General features: G+C 39.1%; 1 protein-coding gene across 11 annotated transcripts in view; it reads right to left on the bottom strand.

The window, feature by feature from the left end:
* GRIA1 (glutamate ionotropic receptor AMPA type subunit 1) overlaps window positions 1–18,854 on the bottom strand; it is a 345,686-nt gene that overhangs the window by 123,083 nt on the left and 203,749 nt on the right. For all 11 annotated transcript variants that reach the window (XR_011971948.1, XM_072630785.1, XM_072630786.1 and 8 more), the window contains exons 6-8: window positions 14,744–14,905; window positions 13,839–14,006; window positions 1,427–1,531 (exon numbers count right to left, since the gene is read on the bottom strand). Coding sequence is in view for 10 of the 11 variants with exons in the window: in XM_072630785.1 (XP_072486886.1) it covers window positions 1,427–1,531; window positions 13,839–14,006; window positions 14,744–14,905 (435 nt within the window). In the remaining variant the exon portion in view is untranslated. The remainder of the gene's footprint in view (window positions 1–1,426; window positions 1,532–13,838; window positions 14,007–14,743; window positions 14,906–18,854) is intronic.

The following is an 18,854-nucleotide window of genomic DNA, read 5'->3' as shown; positions in this document are numbered from 1 at the left end:
GAATAGGAGGTAAGAAGGCTGGAATGATACAAAGTGACCAGGACTTGGGAGACAATAATCCCACCACACTATGCATTGATAAAATCACATCTGAAGCAGCATGTGCAACTCTGAGCACCACGTTGTAATAAAGACATTAATAAAATTGAGACCATCGAGAACAGGGCAACTGGGATAGGAAAAGGTCATTTAACTAAATCATGCCATTGGGAGGAAGGGTTAAGGGAACTGGAAATGCTTATTCTGAAGAAGAAAAGACTTGGGTGGATATGGCTGCTATCTTCAGGTATATAAAAGGCTGCCATGGAAAAATGAATTGCATTTGTTATCCTTGAATCCAAAGGATGCTATCGCAATGGGTAAAAGTTTCAAGGGATTATTCATGGTCCTGATGCAAGAAAACAACAAAAACAAAAACAATTTAACAATGAGAGCTATCAAGATGTAGAATGAGAAGCACATTTTTAGACAGGGCCAATGAAGAAGTTTCTTTTGCCTGATGATGCATATTTGTTACAAGGATATTTTTCTTCTTCCTTTTCAACTTGGGGGGAAAGTGAAGGGAGAGGAAGAAAAATAAACGCTTATTAATTGAAAAAAAGTTCAAAAGAAAAGAACAGCTATCTAAATGTGTGGTGGGCTACACTGAAAGGTCGTGTCTTCCCTTCATTGAAGGTCTTTAAGCCAATACTAGACAACTATTTGTCAGGCATGGTGTAGAAGCAAGTCTTGTTTCACATGTAGGATGAACTATATAGCTTCACAGAGCCCTTCTAACTCTGAAATTGGGTTTGGTTTTTGTCCAAAGCAGCAAAAGAAATACACAAGCATGAAGAATTATAATCGGCATCAGTGTAGGATAATCACATCTATAATATCATAGATCTTTTAAGGTATCAAAAGTTTGTGCCCACATTGCCTCATACAAGGATTCAAACGCAGCAGTAACGATAACAATAGCAAAAACTGTCATGGTAACACTGAAGGTTTGCAAAGAGCTTTATATACATGATGCATTTCAAAATATCTGAATAACAAATGAGAGCACCTATCCTCCTCCACATGGAAAGACAAGTTAAATTTCTGGGAAAATACTTCTCTTGAATTGAAGAATATTATAATCACTCAACAATAATGATCTTTTGTCTATGTATATAATTTTATTGCTTGAAGAAAACTTTCTCAGACAATTTGATCTTCACATGTATCCAGTTTTATAGATGGCAAAGTTGAGACTAAATACATCTTGTCCAAAGATCTTCAGATAGCAAGTCAGGGCATGGAATCCAGGTCTCCTGACTTCCAGTCATGGACTGCTTTAAGAAAACCACATTGCCTCCCAGAGTCACAGCAGCAAGGGGAAGAGAAATCTTTGGTTAGAGGCCCAGTTCTCTCCTGGGGGACCCAGAAATATAATGTTCCTTACCTTCCGAATGCCGTCGTGTTTCATTTCTATCACATGGAGGGTGTAGTTGGTCCGTCGCCCTTTCTCATTAAATTGTACATTTCCAGTCAAGCCTTCAAACCGTACCTGAAGAAGAGAAAACCAAGTGGGGAGAAAGATGAATTCGGCAGCCTTTGATCATATCTCCGTTTCTATAAACCACTCATTCAGAAGCACAGCCTTTTTCAAGACTAGAAGTGATTTTAGAACATTAAACCAGAAATCTCAGAACTGGGATTTTAAATAACAGAACTAAATGGGTATTTAGAGAATATTTAAGCTTGTCCAATTCTTCTCCCTCCTCACCCCTTTTGATAGTGAAATCAGTCTCAAAGAAAAGAACTGCCTTGCCCAAGGACATAATACTGAATTTAGGGTAGATCTCCCAGTAGCAATCAACTATCCTGACTTTCTGCCTGATAGCCCAATACAGACCGTCAGCAACATGTATTGTTTGGGGAACAAAGTACTCCGTCATCTCTATGCAGATGACCACAACATCTACATCTCCAGCTCTGACCTTTAGAGGAGGCTGCATACTAGCAACTCAAGTGCATCATAGGACAAATATGCTCTGCCTGGTAGCACAAGTTCAACACATCCCAAACTGAGCTTATTATCTTTTCCTCAAAACCTTTTCTTTCTTAGGGCTTTATATCAGTGGTATCAGCACTTACTCACCTCTCATATTTGAAAACTTGAAATTATCCTACCTTCTCCCTCACATTTCCATACAATTGCCATATCTTTTGGATCTATCATAAGAGTTATCACACTTGTCCCTCCTCTATTTTTTTCACTGTTACTACCCTAGAGAGGAGAGAGTCCTTAGTACCTCTGGCTAAAACTAGTACAACAACCTTCTAATAGGTCTTCTCATCTCCAGGCTCTTCCTGTTCCAATCCTTTCCAGAAGAGTTACCAGAACAATCATCTCTATGAATAGATTTGGCTAGTTAACACCTTTGTTCCACATCATTTTATTGTTGCTTGTTGCCTACTGAGTAAGGTTAAAATACAGATTAGCATTCAAAGCGGTCCACAATCTAGCGTCACGCAACTTTATCTCATATTATGATACATACATATATATATATATCATATATATATACACACACACACATATATATATATATATATACATGTCTACATTGCCTCCCGCATATATGTATACCTTACCCCATATTATTTTCTCTAGGTTCCAGACAAGCTAGACTACTTATATCAACTGGACCTATTACTGTTTCCACCTGTAGGCCCTTGCTTACACTGTCTACTCTTCTGGAATGCTACCCTCCATACTGCATGTTGAATTTCTACCCATCTTCTTGCTTCTTCTTCCAGGAAGCTTATCCTCCTCCACCGAATCACTAACTGATGCTTAATCCAAACATACCACATGGTTTACACCTTTACAATGGATTCATCATGTTTCATTTTGTAATATAATTATGTTTATGTGCCACAACCCCCATAATGAAAGTTCAATGAAGGCAAGGATCACTCATTTTTTTCTAAATGCTGCATTACTTGCAGTAAGGAACACAATATTCTGCTCATAGCATAGACTTAATAAATAATTGGTGAATTAAATCAAATCACACCATCTCCTCTAATACATGAGGAAAGAGAATAAGAGAGGTAAGAGGATTTGTTCTTTGTTTCATAGATAAGTGTCAGAGCCTGGACTTGGGTTTTCTGCCACCAGAAGATGAATTTTCCCCCAAACACACCAGATTGCCTTTTAGAGATTAAAAAAAATATGTGCTTGTCATTTGATTAATTGGAAAAGGAAACAATTCATGATAAGGAAGTGTGTGGCATGTCAGTAAAGTTACAGTCTAGAGAGAGGTACAAAGTTGCACTAAGCATTCCATTTTCTTAAATTGCACAGTCTCCATCTATCAGGTCCAGAGCCTTCTTGGTCTGTCCCTGTGATGGACTAGATGGATGGGGATCAGGGATTTCTCCTTAGCTCCATCCTTCTTAGGCTAAGTAAGATGTTTACCTTCACTTCTCTAGTATCTGCCAACTCTAGGCATAAAAAATGAAAACTTCACCTTGGGCTTCCTGTTTGAGGTGCCAGGAGTCAGTATGGGGTTTGTCTGAGGAATAGTTGAGTATAACTCCTTTGATGGGATAGTTGCTGCCTGAGGGACCATCTGTAACACTTTGCCTACTTTGGCTGTCAACAATATGTGTTCTCACTTAAAATGCATAATGGTAAGACTGAGGGAAGGATGGAGGGGTGAGGTTCATGACAAACATGAGGTAAATGAGGGTATTTTCTCCATTGACATCCCAGGACCTATCTGAGGGCAAGTGATTATGCTGTCTTCATGCTGAGTTAATAAGATGGCATGGTGTAGTGGGAAGAACACTAGTGACCTGGGTTGTAAGTCCTGACGTTGCCACTGATTCACTTTGTGAACCTGGGCCCTTAGTCTCCCTAAGTCTCAGCTTTTGCATCTGTAAAATGGACACAATGACCTCTCATCTACTTATTTCACATGGCTGCTATACAGATGAATGAATTAGAATCACCTTGTTTACTTGTTACCCCTCTCTGGCCTTTGGACTGTGAAGAAATCACCCATGACTGAATGTTGGAAGATGAAATTAAAGGAGTGGGTCCTCTACATGTTGAAAGATAGGAACAATAATCATGGGAAGAAGATTAAGAAGGGCTACATCAGGGTCCTGAGACTTCAGATATTTCCCAGGGGAGAAAGAATACTGTCTAAGCCATAGCTTTTACTCACATTCTGACAGATTCATGCTGCAAAGCAACTCTCTGGTGCTTTCTGTGCTCAAGACCTCAGGTTACTTACATCACAGTCTAACATGTAAGATGTCCCCAGGGATGCATGCAACACAAAAGAACACTAATAGACAAGGAAGGCTATCCAGCAACATCAAATCCACACTACTATACTATTTTCCCCTTGCAACAAGGCCCCTCATGCTTTCCCTGTCCCTCCTCCAAGGACAAGCTCAGCATTAGCAGCACAGTTTGATCCTACTCCAGTAGCGGCAGTGAAAGTCCAACTTCTCTCTGTCCCCGTGACCTGGCTTCAGGCAGCCCTTTGCAAAAGAGAGAGATATTGGGGCTCAGTTCAAGGCTGTGACTTATTTCTGACTTTCTGCCCTCACAATCCAACCACTTGGACTTCTTTGTTGGGGTAATAATGAACATAGTAGCAGAGGACACACTTTTCAAGAGTCAGTCATCTGCTGCATTTTTTTTTTTTTGTCTTCTTGGCATTCAAAGTTCTTCAAAGGCTATCTCCATTACCATTGTTCTTGTACTGACTCCCCAACACATACTCTTCAATCCAGTGCCACTGGTCTCCTGGCTACTCCATGAACAAGACAGCCCATATCTCAAGTCTGGACTTTCCTCTGGCTGTCTCTCATCCCTGAACACTGGCCCTCCTCATCTCCTCTTACTGGGTTCCCTATCTTCCTTAAGGGTCCAACCTTTTCCACCCTATCCTAACTGTAATGCCTTTCTTCTCTTAATTATTTACTGCTTATTCTTATATATTCATATGTATACATATATACATATATATGTATGTGTGTTTATTCTTTATAGCTTATTTGTCCATATTAGCTTATTGTGAGGCAGCTAGGTGCTGTGCCAGAGTAAGGTCCAGTTCAAGTTTAGCCTTGGATACTTATGGCTGCACAATTTGGACAAGTCACTTAACTTCTGTTTGTCTCAGTTTCCTCAGCTATGAAATGAGGATAATAGCATCTAACCCGCAGGGTAGTTAAAAGGATCAAATAAGATCATATTTGTAAAGCTCTTAGTACAGTGACTGACACATAGTAAGCATTATATAAATTTTACTTATTATTATTAATCAGATCATGAACTTTTTGAGGGTAGAGGCTGTCTTTTGCTTCTTTTTGTATTCTCAGTGCTTAGCACGGTGTTTGACGCATAGTAGGTGCTTAATAAATGTTTACTGACTGACTGCTTGTCACATGGCTTTCTGATTTTCTGATGACCCTTAAAATGTGTGGACATCATCATTGCCTAGAGCTTCTCACCCCATCCACCCAATTATACATCATTATCATCAGTATCATCTGAATTGGCTTTATATAATTCTTTACATTTTAAAGGTGCTTTGACATACATTATCTCATTTGATTCTTACAAGACTCCCACAAAATTGGTAGCGTTATAATGTTATAGATCAAGAAATAGAAGCTCAGAGAAGTGATGAAACCTCTCAGGATCACACAGCTGATACCTGAACTCAGATCTTCTAAATTCAATTCTAGTGCCACTATATCATATTGGCCCTTCATTTTTTTCTAACTCCTCTGCTCACTGTGTACCTCATTGTACTATGAACCATACAAACGGAATGGGTTTTGTTTCCCCACCCCTTGTGCCAGGCTGGTTATTTGAATATTGTGTGTTCATCTTTTGTTGGCAAAGAAGACCATGCCATCAGAGAAATAATGACATGATATGCACTTGATTTTTTTTTTTTGAATGAGGGAGGGCTGTGCAGGTCACCAGCCTCATTTCTCCTCCAGGGCCATCTGAATCCAGTGACCAGATATTCATCAGGATGATTGGAGATGACCCAGGATGAGATGGCGTTAAGTGACTTGCCCAAGGTCACACAGCTAGTGAATGTCAAATGATTGAGGTAAGAATTGAACTCAGGTCCTCCTGATTCCTGTACTGGTGCTCTATCTACTGTACCACCTAGCTGCCTATTTGAATATGGTGGTGTTTAGAAGATCCCTTATTTATAGTATTCAAGAACATTCAGTTTCCTTAGATATCTCAAGTCAAAACTGTCCTACCTGGCATTTAAGACTGTATATCAGGCCTATGCTGTCCTATCTAAGTTTCTCATTTACTACTTTCCAATACTAATCATTACCCAGTCTCTGCACAGTTCCACAAAAAAGTCCATCTCATCTTTCCCCCTTTTGTGCTTTTGCTCATATTGCTCTGTTTTCTCAAAGGTAGTTTCTTCTTTCTCCATCCTTTGAGTCCTTCTACCTCCAGAACCATCCTCAGATTATTCCATTTTTTAGAGATCTCTGAATTCCTTTAGCATGATGCAATTTAACCCTGAATTTTGTACTGTTTTGTATTGTTTGATGCTGTTTCTTACATCTATCTTGTCTCTGCTGCTAGATTCTTAGCTCCTTGAGGTCAGGGACCACATTGTAAACTTGAAAATAAAGTGTGGTTTAAAGGGAAAAGCCTTTAGGTTTGAATTCATAACTTCATCTTTGTGCTGGCTGTGCCACTAATTAGTGAAGAGACCTTGGGCAAATAATTTCACTTTTCTGGAATTCAGTTTCTTACTCTACAAAATTAAATGGTTAGACTAACTGATCTCTGAGATTCTCTCTAGTGCTAACATTCTATGACTTTCATATCACTGATGGTGCCTAGGACTGTCTGGACACATTGACTGATTGCTTGATTACTCAAGCATAGAAAGTCTAAGATGTTCATTTCTAGATAACTATATTCTTAGCTGTAATCCACTAGTCAATACCTGGGCACAGATGGGCAGCATATGGGCAGCATATGGACACCATACCTTGTCCTTCACTGTCCCTGTTTCTCAGGAACTCCAAGTGTTTTTAGAGATATTTGTTCATTAATCTTTCTGAAGTCCTTTCAAGACAGAAACAAGAAAAGAAGGATCATGATTCCCACTTACAGATGTGGAAACCAAAGTATTATGAGGAACCAGAGAAGAACCGGTATGTGCTAGGTCTACTGTATTAAGACCCAAATTCTAGTAGCTCTCCTATATTAGATTCTAGATGCTTTAACCATTCTATAGTCCTCACCCCTTCTGATGGATTTAGGGCTCTGTTTCTTTGGCAGTTCTAGGCCATAGGTCTTCCAATTGTACTATGCCTTGAACCATATATACCTCTGAGACCTCCTGTGTGCTATAGTGTGATCTCAGATCATTTCAGCTGGGACACATCTGTCAGTCAATCAACAACTATTGCTTAAATAAAGGTACAGAACAATGTGGTAAGCACTATAAGAGGCACAAAGGAGAAAAGACACTATCCCTGTTCTTAAGGAGCTTGGTTTAGTAGGGGAATACCATCTGTAAAGATTTAATATCATTGCTACTACTACCACTACTCAGAAGAACTGAAAATGAATATTACATAGAAGGCAATGGAGAAGCTCATAGTGGGTGTGAATAGGTTATGATATAACAAATGAAGAACTTTGAACAATAGTAGTAAAAGATGTTATTAGTGAAATGCATGATGGGAAGAAAAAATGGGCTGGAAATGGGGCAAAGGATAATAGTTGCACAGCCCGAGTGATCCACTGATATCTTCATGATGTTAAGGGAAATTCCTACTGGGTAGATCTCCTGTGGTGAATTTATGGAAGGACATGAATGACAGCCACATACATGATGGACAGGAATAGATGGAACAGGATCTTCTTCAACTGAGGGATTGACCAAATGAAACATCACAGATTAATTTGAGTATTTTATTCCACACTATACAATAGCTAAAATAATAACTAATTCAGAACAGATTAATGAAAATGAAGATAGGCAGGCTAAAAATTTTATAAGTGAACTGATTGAAGAAAATATTTTTGACCAAGGGAAGCAGGGACAGATTTCTGAAAAATGTAGAATTTAAACTGAGTTTTGGAGGAAGATTTCAAAGGGAGGATAGGGGATGAAGGTGTAGTGGTGGAAAAGTGCGGTGTGTATTTGGGGGAGATGAGTAGATTAGTTTGGCTAGAAAACAGAACACATGAAAGGTTGCAAAAGTAAGGTGACATTTTACTTAAATATTTTACTTTAAATATTTTATAGCATATATGTTGATGCTTCCTGCATCACCTTGGGTTCTTGTTTTTTCAGTCCCTTAAATTCCCATGACCTTCTCCTTTGTTCCTTCATCACCTAGAGAGATGGTCACATTTACGATCTCACCTTCACCCCCAAGTTTTCTATTTTCATGATAAAGAATTCAGAAATTAATTGATTCAACAATAATTTTCTATGATTTATATTTTTTCTTAGGCTTTATAATTCTCATCTTTTCCTATGCTTTACCATTCCAAAATTCATTTTTTTTGTTCTAATTATGAAAAGTTCATTTCTTTCACCTCTCAGCACTTTCCAGCATTGCATTCTTTTTCGGGACTTCATAGACTTCCTTTTGTAGTCTTGAACCTATACCTAATCAATTCAACATGATACTACTCTCTACTCTCAAATCCCTTGTCCACATGGCCTTTTATCACTCATGCTTTGCAAAACTCTAACTCTAGAGTATTTCTACCTCCTGCCTCTTCTGCTCCTCTTTGTATATTACTGAATCCTGCTGAAGGAAGTTTCAGAACAGTGTTGACTACCTCCACTGGGCTCTTACTATAACAAGGCAGTTCTTTTCTCCTCATATTTCCCACAGCACCTTTCTCTCACGTTCTTAGCAGAGGACTTGGTCTCATACTCTATTGAAACAACAGAGGCCATTCACTAGTGAGCTCCTTATTTTCATCTCCCTTACATCTCAAAACTCCTTCACTATGTCCTCTACTATCTCTTCCTTTATTTCACTCTTTGATAGTTTTACCTTCTCACCAAGGCTAACTCTTCTATTTAAACTCTTCATCCCATTTTCTCTCATGTCTTCTGTCAAGCGTGGCACCTACGATCATCATTTCCCTCTCACCTCTCTACTGATTTCTTTCCTAATGCCTTCCCTAATATTGCATTTATTCTTAAAAAGGGGGGAAAGACACCTCACTGGACCCAGTCTATTGTATTGTTTTTTCATTTCACAGCTCAACTTCTAGAAAACAAAAAAGTCTACAATCATTGCTTTCATTTCCTCTCTTCTCATTCTCTTTTAAAGACACTGTAATCTGGCTTCTGACCCAACAACTCTATTGAAACTTTTCTCTCCAAAGTTATCAATGATCACTTAATTGCCATAACTGAAGCCCCCTTTTCAATCCTGATCCTTCTTAACCTCCCTGTAACAGCTGACACTCTTAACTGCCTGTCTTCTTGGATACTTTGCTCTTTGGGAATTCTCAACATGTTTTTTATTTAAAAAATGTTTATAGATCCATAATATAGATTCTTTTCCTAAATGCATGATGGCCTTCTTTGCTGGATTATTACCTATATTATGCCCTATAACTTTATAAATACTCTGAAGTACTATCCTGGGCCCTTCTCTTTTCGCTCTGTAGTAACTCACCCACTGCCATCAGTTCAATGTTCACCTTTACACAGGGGATTCCCAGATCTATACATCTAGAAAAACTGGAATGCAGTCTTTCTCTTGGTCCAGTCCCATAAAATCTGGCCTCAGATATTTATCAGTTATGTGACCTTTGGTTGAGTCACTTAACCTCTCTGTGTCTCATTTTCCTTAGTTATAAGATGGGGATAATAATACAGTTGGCAACCTACCTTGCAGGGTCATTGAGGGGATCAAATAAGAAAATATTTGTAAAAATAACTGCTTAGTACAGTGCTCGGTACATAGTAGGCATTATAGTGCTTATCTCCTTTCTCCCCAACCAATCCCAACTGATTTTTAGATATTTTGAACTAGATATGTTAGGCATTGTAAACTCAACATGTCCTAAAACAGCAATTATCTTTCCCCTAAGTCTGCTCCTCTTCTGAATATCCCTATTTCTTCTCTCCAGGGAAGCCCCATCTTTCCAGTAATGAAAGGTTTACAGCCTTGGAGTCATACTTGACTCCTCATCTCACCCAATATATCCAATCAGTTGCCAAGTTTCATGAATTGTGCTTCCACAGCATCTCTTATAGTCATCCCCCTTTTTCGCATTCATGTGGCCACTTTTCCCTTAACACTTTTCTTCTGGAGTATTGAAATGCGTTACAATTACTGTCCCTACCGTCAGTTTTCCTTTCCCCACTCCATCCTCTGCATGAATGTCAAAGTGATATTCTTAAAGCTCAGGTGTGATTATGTCACTTCCTTGCTAAAGTAACTACAGTGGCTCTTTCTGCTACCTTTAAGATTAAATACAAATTCATCTGTCTGGCACTTAAAGTCCCCTACAACCTTTCTAGACTTATCATACATTACTCCCTTTCATGCACTTTCTCTAATTCAGCCAAACTGTCCTTATCAATGTTCCTTGTACATGACAGTCCATCTCCCCTCTTTGTGCATTTGCACTGGCTGCTACTCAATGCCTTGAATGCCCTCCCTCCTCATCTCTGCCCTTTAGAATCCCCAGTCCTCTTCAAAGCTCAAGCGTCATCTCCTACATGACTCCCTTCCTGATCCCCAAGCTGTTCTTCTTCAAATTACCTGGCATTTTGTACTCTGTTTATACAGTGTTTTTCATGAGTACATGTCTTTAATCTATAAAAAATAAGCTCTCAGAGGGCAAATAATGTTGCATTTGCTTTTTTTTTTTTTGTATTCCCAGTACCTGAAACAGAGTAGTTACTTAAAATAAATGTTGATTGATGTCAGATTGTGGAGGGCCTTGAATGCCAAACTGGCATTCAAGAAGGATTGGACTTTATTTTGTAGGCAAAGGGGTGTCATCTTGAGCTGAGAAATGACATGACACAAGTTCTACATAAGATAACTCTTGCCGTGGCTCAAAGGGTGGAGTGAAGAGAAAAGGAGGAAGGAAGCTCTTTTTGGAGGATATTCCAACAGTCTGTGTGGATCTAGAATAAAATAGTCACAATAGGAACAGAACAAAGGAAGTGGGTTTGCTAAGTCTACAGAACCATCTGTCCTTTTTAATATCTTCTCCCTACCGGGAATATAAAACCATTTTGGTTAAGTGTTAGAATGATACTTAGAATGGCAATACCAGAGCCCCTGTACAGTGACCTGTGATCTGGCATTGTAGGACTCTGATCATTTTTCTTAAGCTGTAACAAAACAGAATACGTTTGATGCGTAGTTGGTTCTCCTGTCAGGAGATCTTTAAATGGAAATTGGATAGCCATTTGCCAGGGATTTCTAAGAGGGGTGATTCTTCCTTCTTTTTCCATAAGAGTAAAGTTATTATTATAAGCAATGAGGCTAGCAGGACATTTGAATGGGGAGAGGTCACAATCATGCATGGGATGTCATAATGGTCAGCACTTGCTACAACAAGTGGTCTAGTGTGCTTCATAGCCTGTGAACCCTAGACAGGGTTAGAAAGCAAAAAACAACTCTGTCACAGCAGGCACCTGGGCAAAATCAATGAACACAGAATATCACAGGTGAAAGAGACTTTAGAACAGAGAATATCAGAGCTGTAAGTGACCTGAAAATGGAAAATGCCAGAGTTCATTTTTACAGAGAAGAAAAATTTGGATTAGAGACCTTTAATGAATTATTCAAAGTCACACACAGCTAGTTTTTGGCAGAGGTGAGATTAGATCCAGGTTATCTTCAGAACTTGCACCCCAGTGATCTTTCTATCACCTCATTGGACTAACTTCCCAATTCAAAGATGGAAAATTAAGCTCTATATTCATATGAGAGCATCTTTAAAAATGGAAACAGTAGCCATTAGTTTGTGATGATTCAGGAGCAGTCCAGTGTGGCAGCAAAGGGATGGCTGTGATGACTTATGCTAGTTTCTTCTATCCCATTTTATGATGGACAGTGACTCAGTATAACAAATTCCTTCTCTGATCAGCCTGGTCCCTGTATATGTGATCTGTATCCTTTTGGTCCCAGAGGACATAACCACATTTTCTCCATCACTTAATGCAACGAAGTCAATCACAGTAGAAATGCAGAGCAGCTGCTGCTGAACTCCCTAGGGGCCATAGCTGCTGGAACAATGGAAAGTGAAAGAAAGTGAAATGGAAATATTTACCAAACTCAGCTCCTCATTCAAAAACTCTCATTTCCTCCTCAGGGAGGAAATAAATGCAATCTTGTGAACTGACTCCAAATACAGTCACCTAAAGACAGAGGTGACTGCCCATCAAGTGTGGTTTGATAGAGACCAGGAACTTAATCACAGAATCCTGGAATTGGAAGGGACCTTGGAAGCCTTCTGATCCAATCCTTACCTGAACAGGGATTGTGACTGCTACATACACAGGAAGCAGTCACCTAGCTTTTGATTTAAAATATTCCTTGAAGGAGAATCCACTGCCTTCAATGGCAGCCATTTCTACTTTTGGATATCTTTAATTGTAAGGAAAAAAAACAACTTCCTAACATCAAGATTAAATCTTTCTCAGCAAGTTCATTGAGCCTGAATTTGCCCTCTGGGGCCAAACTGAACAAGCCTAATCCTTCTCTCACCTGATAGCAAGTAAGATACTTGGACGCAACTCTCATCAACTAAATCTTCTCCAGGCTAAACATTATGTGTAGCTCCTGATCCTCATCCTGATCACTCTTTGCTAAAAGAGCAACTGATGATTACTTCTGTAAGGGGCATTAGCTAGTAGTGACATGAAAAATAAAACAGAAATATTTGCCAAATTTGGCTCTGCATTCAAAATCCCCAATCTCTTCCCTCAGAGTGTACCTCTTACCAAATTCTCCCCCCAATTTTAAGGCCTGGCCAATAATAATACATGACATTACACTATTATTGATTTATTTCTTTGGGTTATTCATGTTTTTTTTCCATTTACTATTCTTAAAAATATTCTCTTTGAGAGAGAAAGACATCTTGTGTCCAGAAAAAAAATTCAACTTTAGTCTGTCCTATTTAGTACATCTAAAGAACTGTTTTCTATTTTGGGCATCAGATTTTAGGGAGACCATTGATTAGTTAAAGAAACTGGAGGTGTTTTTGTATGAGGAAGAGAAGACCTGGAGAGACATTATGGATACCTTTCAAATAGCTTAAAGGTTGATCTGGGAAAGAAGACTTCGATATTTTCCAACTGGCTTTAAAGAATAATACTGAGACCAATGGGAGAAGTTCCAGAAAGGCAGATTTTAGCTCAATATAAGAATCTTCTTCCTGACTTCCTAATTATAAGGGTTGTTACAATACACTTGAACTCCCAAGGGGAAGCTGAAGGACCACTGGCTGGACATGCTGGAGATGAGAATTAATCCATCAGGCAGGGGCATCAGAGTTAATGACCTCTGAGGTGCTTTCAGCTCTGAGATTTTTAAGTTTCAAAACATTTCAACAGTACAAGATGTGACAAAGTTTTAGAGCATGTTATTTAGCTTCTGTACCCTAGTTAAACCTATTAAAGCTGGCAAAAGCAAATATGCAACCCTTTGGCCATTGCATTTCTCCAACAACAGGATTCTGGCATATTCTTTACCTGAATAAGATTCTACCTGCAGGTTGGTCTATAATTGTGAAACCACATATTTGGCACCCCTAGAACAGTGACACCCATATTCCTTTTCCTTACCTGCTGTAGAGCCCTTTGGATATCAATCCCTTGGCCCCAGGGCACAGCTGGATTGGCCAAGCAGTCCCCAGCATTCCCCCTGCGGGAGATATCAATACGCTGCTTCCTCAGGCTCTGGAAGGCCTCTGCCATCACCCTAACGCCATCATATGTCAGTGCCGAGGTATACTGGGAAAAAGAACAAAATACTGTTATGTGTGCGTGGCTTTTGGATTGAGAAAACTTTTCTAATACACATTAGATAGCCAGGATTTCATTAAATTACAGGATCATAGATGTAGAGCTGGAATGGATCTCTGAAGCCATCTGGTTCAACCATCTCATTTTACAGATGAGCAAAAAAAGACCTAAGGATTTAAACCCAGGATCTTTTACTCCAGGATTAGTGCTCTTTCTACTGTACCACACTGCCCCCTGAGAACAGGAAGAGGGTAATTAAAGAAACCAGAGAATCTTTTAAAGATTTTAAGAGTTGCAAGGAACCTTAGAGATGGTCTAGTCCAAACCTCTCATATTTTAGGTGAGGAAATTGAAGCTATCAGAGATGATTTGCCCAATACAGCTCACAAGCAGAAGAATCAGTGTGATTTTAATGGAAAGGCTCTGGACTTGGGAGTTAGGAAGACCAAGATTCAAATCCTACTTCAATTTTCTTGCAGTGTTCTTTCTAATATAACACACTGCCTCCTAACCCACAAGTAATTAAGACTTGATGGACTTTTTACAAGAGTGAATTAAGAGTTAACATGCGTTAACATGACCTCTCTATTAGATAGCCTCCCTCAAGGAAAACCAATCAGGATGAGACATTTTCCCAGGCATAGTGGCATCAGACAACTACAGGGATGAAACCCCTTTAGGATGTCAATGAAGATCTGTAGTCTCTCACACTCAGAACCACTCACTTTCGGCTTCTTCCAGTCAACACGGGTGTGATCACGGACATCATTGTTTTTCCACTGCTGTAATATCTTGGCAGGGATGGTATCAGTGTAGTTTACCAACTGGAAACCAGTCACATTGGCACCACTCTCCTTGAACTTAGCCAGATCCATGTCCATGAAACCCTGTGGAAGGGGAGGAAGGAGGAAAATGACCCCACAGGGTTAGAACATATGGTCCCAGATTAACTGGTTCATTTAAAGATATTTAAAAATATGTCAGAGGGAAGGAGAAAGAGGAGGGATATGTATCAAGCACACATTACGTTCCAGGTACTGCAAAGCACTTTGTAAATATTATCTCACTTGATCTTCACAATAACCTTGGGAAGTAGGAGCGATCATTACCTCTATTTTACAGTTGAAGAAACTGAGGCAGGCAGAGATTAAATTACTTGCCCAAGGTCATAGCTAGTAAGAGCTGGAAGGAATATTAGAACATGTGATGTTAAAACTGGGAAAAATCTTGGAGCATGTAATGTTTAGAAGCTGATGGGAATCCATAGAGACATGAAAAGGTTTTGCAGCATAAATTATTTTAACTCTTTTTCTTCCCTAGTTAAACTTACTAAGGCTGATAGAAGCAAATATGCAACTCTTTGGCCACTGCATTTCTCCAACAACAGAAAGTTCTGGTATCCCATTTTATATAGGAAGGCTTTCAATTTCTCAATTCTAGCACCTTCTCACTGTTATTTCCTATTTATCTGGTATGTAACTTGTTTGTACAAATTTTTTTACAAGTTGTCTGCCTTATTAGACTGTAAGTCCCTTGAGGTCAGGAACTGTCTTTTTCCTTTTTGCATCCCCATTGCTTCGCATAGTACTTGGCACATGTTAGGTGCTTAAGCAATGTTTATTGATTGACTGCTGTCAGAACCAGAGGGAAACCCAGAACACAGAATGGCAGAATTGGAAGGGATTTAGATAATATAACAGAATCCAAATAGGACTCAGGAACTTTGTGTTCTAGTCCTGGTTCTTCTGAGTGCTTGAGACACAACTGCCCTGTGTCTCTGTTTTTCCCTGTGTAAAACAAGGATGATGGACACAATGATTTCTAAGATTTTCCAGCTTTAACATTCTGTGAATCTATTTTTGGTTCCCTAGGAAATATGGTTTTATGATGAATGAATTCCTCACATAACTGAGTCAGTTCTGGCTTTCTAACCTCTCAGAACCCACTCAGCATTTCACACCACCCAGTGTGAGTAATGCACAGGCCATGCAGGATAATGCTTTGTGTGACATCTCCATCCACACAAAATGGAGCTGGGCCTAAGTGTTGAGGTCTCCCAGGTTTCATAAAGTTTAGAGTTTGTAAGAGCCTTTGAGGTTATTGAGTCCAGGTCCCTCGTTATATAGATGAGGAAAATGAGATTTAGAAGTGATTTTGTCACAGCTCCAGTAAACAGCACAGTAGTAGATATTTACACCAAGGACCTCTTCACAACTGTCACAATTGTTCTTTTTTCATTTTCTCAGGACAGGTCTTAACTTTTTCTGTGTCCTGGACCCTTTTGAAAGTCTACTGATGTCTACAGATCTTTTCTTACAGTAATGTTTTTAGATGCATAAAATAAACTATCTATGATTACCAAAAAAAACCCCAATTATATTTAAAAACAGTTATCAACAAGGTGGCCTAGTGAGGTGGAGAGAAGACAGTGACTTTTCTGAGCTCTCCCCAAAACCTCTCTGAACACCTTGCCATAAAACAATTCCTGAAGCAGCAGAACCTATAAAAGGACAGGGTGAAATATTTTTAAAGGTTTGTCACACCTGGGAGAGAGTGGAGTACAGTGTAGCATAATCCATGCCAGTGCAGACTGGGCCCTAGAAAAGCAGGAGCAAACCTTGGGAGCCGCTGAATTAATAGAAGCAGCAGTTGCTTCTGGAGCTCTCAGCTCAGAAATAATGAGATTAAAGAATCGGTCAGGAGATTACTGGTGTCTCTTTGCTGGCAGTGAGGCAGGCCTCTATTGCTTTGCCCATACTGAGAGCTGGATTGTACTTGTGGGTGGCGATCCCAGATTGAAGAGGAGCATTAGCACATCTGAGCTTGCAGCCACAGTAGAACTGGACCCTCATCATGGCTCCAAGGCAGAAAAGAGTCATTGGGGTCACTCATGGACCAGAGCACAGGCCAGGAGAGGAGTAAACACTTCTTCTCCTTAGATCATACCATCTTGGAAGAATCGAAAACTTACAGTCCCTAGAAATATTTCTAAAAACAGCTGAACAAAACCCTGAAGCTTGGGACAGTGTGCCCTCCACCCTGGAAGCAAAACTCTACATTAATAAACCATTAAAAGTCAAGTAATTGGCTGGGAAAATGAGCAAACAACAGAAAAAAACCCACCTCTGCGTATAGAAAGTTACTCTGGTGACAAGGAAGATCAAAACACACACTTGGAAGAAGACGACAAAGTCAAAGTTTGAACATTTCAAGCCTCCAAGGAAAATATGAATTTGGTCTCAGGGCATGGGAGAGCTCAAAAAGGATTTTGATAGTCAACAAGAGAGGCAGAGGAAAAATTTGGAAGAGAAATGAGTCATTCAAGAAAATCATGAAACATTACTCAACAACTTGGTGCGTGTTCATCCTTCGTTGCTGAAGAAGACCATGCCATCAGAGAAATAATGACATGAGTTGCACTTGACTTTATTCTGAGTGAGGGAGGGCTGTGCAGGTCACCAGCCTCACTTCTCCTCCAGAGCCATCTGAATCCAGTGACCAGATATTCATCAGGATGACTGGAGATGACCCAGGATGAGGCAATTGGGGTTAAGTGACTTGCCCAAGGTCACACAGCTAGTGAGTGTCAAGTATCTGAGGTGAGATTTGAACTCAGGTCCTCCTGACTCCTGCACTGGTGCTCTATCCACTGTACCACCTAGCTGCTTGGTAAAATACTGAAGAAAATAACACCTTAAAAAACTGACTATGCCAAATATGAAGAGATATAAAAAAACAATAAGGAAAAGAATGCATTGGAAAGCAGAATTGGCCAAATAGAAAAAGAGGCACAAAAATTCAATGAAGAAAATAATTACTTAAAAATTTGAGTTGAGAAAATGGAGACTGACTTTATGAGAAATTAAGAAGTAGTACAACAAAATCAAAAGAATTAAAAAAAAAGAAGACAATATAAAATATCTCATGGGAAAAACAACTGTCTTGGAAAATAGATCTAGGATAGATAATTTAACAATTATTGGACTACCTTAAGGCTATGACCAAAAAAAAGAGCCTAGATATCGTCTTTCAAGAAATTATTAAGGAAAACTGCCTCGATATTCTGGAACCAGAAGGTAAAATAGAATTTGAGAGAATCTACGATTATCTCCTGAAGGAGATACTAAAATGAAAACTCTTGTGAATATTATAGCCAAATTCCAGATCTCTCAGGCTGAGAAAATAGTACAAGCAGTCAGAAAGAAACAATTTAAGTATCATGGATCCACAGTCAAGATAACTCAGGATTTAGTGGCTTCTACATTAAAGAATCAGAGAGCTTGAATATGATATTCCAGAGGACAGAGAAGTTAGGATTACAACCAAGAATCATCTACCCGGAAAAAGAAAGTATAATTCTTCAGAGAAAAGCATGAATATTTAATAAGACAGAGGATTTTCAAGCATTCTTGGTGGAAAGACCACACCTGAAAAGAAAATGTGACTTTCAAATACAAGTCTCAAAAGAAGCATAAAAAGGTAAACAGGAAAGGAAAATCATAAAGGACTTAATAAGGTTAAACTGTTAATATTCCTACATGGAAAGATGATACTTGTAAGTTATAAGAACTTTCTCATTATTAGGGCAGTTAGAAAGGAGCATATATAGAGAGGGAACAAGTATAAGTCAAATATGAGGAGATGACATCTAAAAAATACAATTTAGGGGTGAGAGAGGAATGTACTGGTAGAAAAGAAGAGGTAGAATGGAATAAATTATCTTACATAAAAGAGGAAAGAAAAGTATTTTATGGTGGAAGGTAAGAGGGGGAAGTGAGCAAGAGTGAGTGAACCCTATTGTCATCTGAATTGGCTCAAAGAGGGAATAAAATACAC

This window comes from Notamacropus eugenii, chromosome 1 (genome assembly GCF_028372415.1).
Source record: "Notamacropus eugenii isolate mMacEug1 chromosome 1, mMacEug1.pri_v2, whole genome shotgun sequence".
NCBI lineage: Eukaryota > Metazoa > Chordata > Mammalia > Diprotodontia > Macropodidae > Notamacropus > Notamacropus eugenii.
This window is presented reverse-complemented; position numbering and strand designations above follow the sequence as displayed.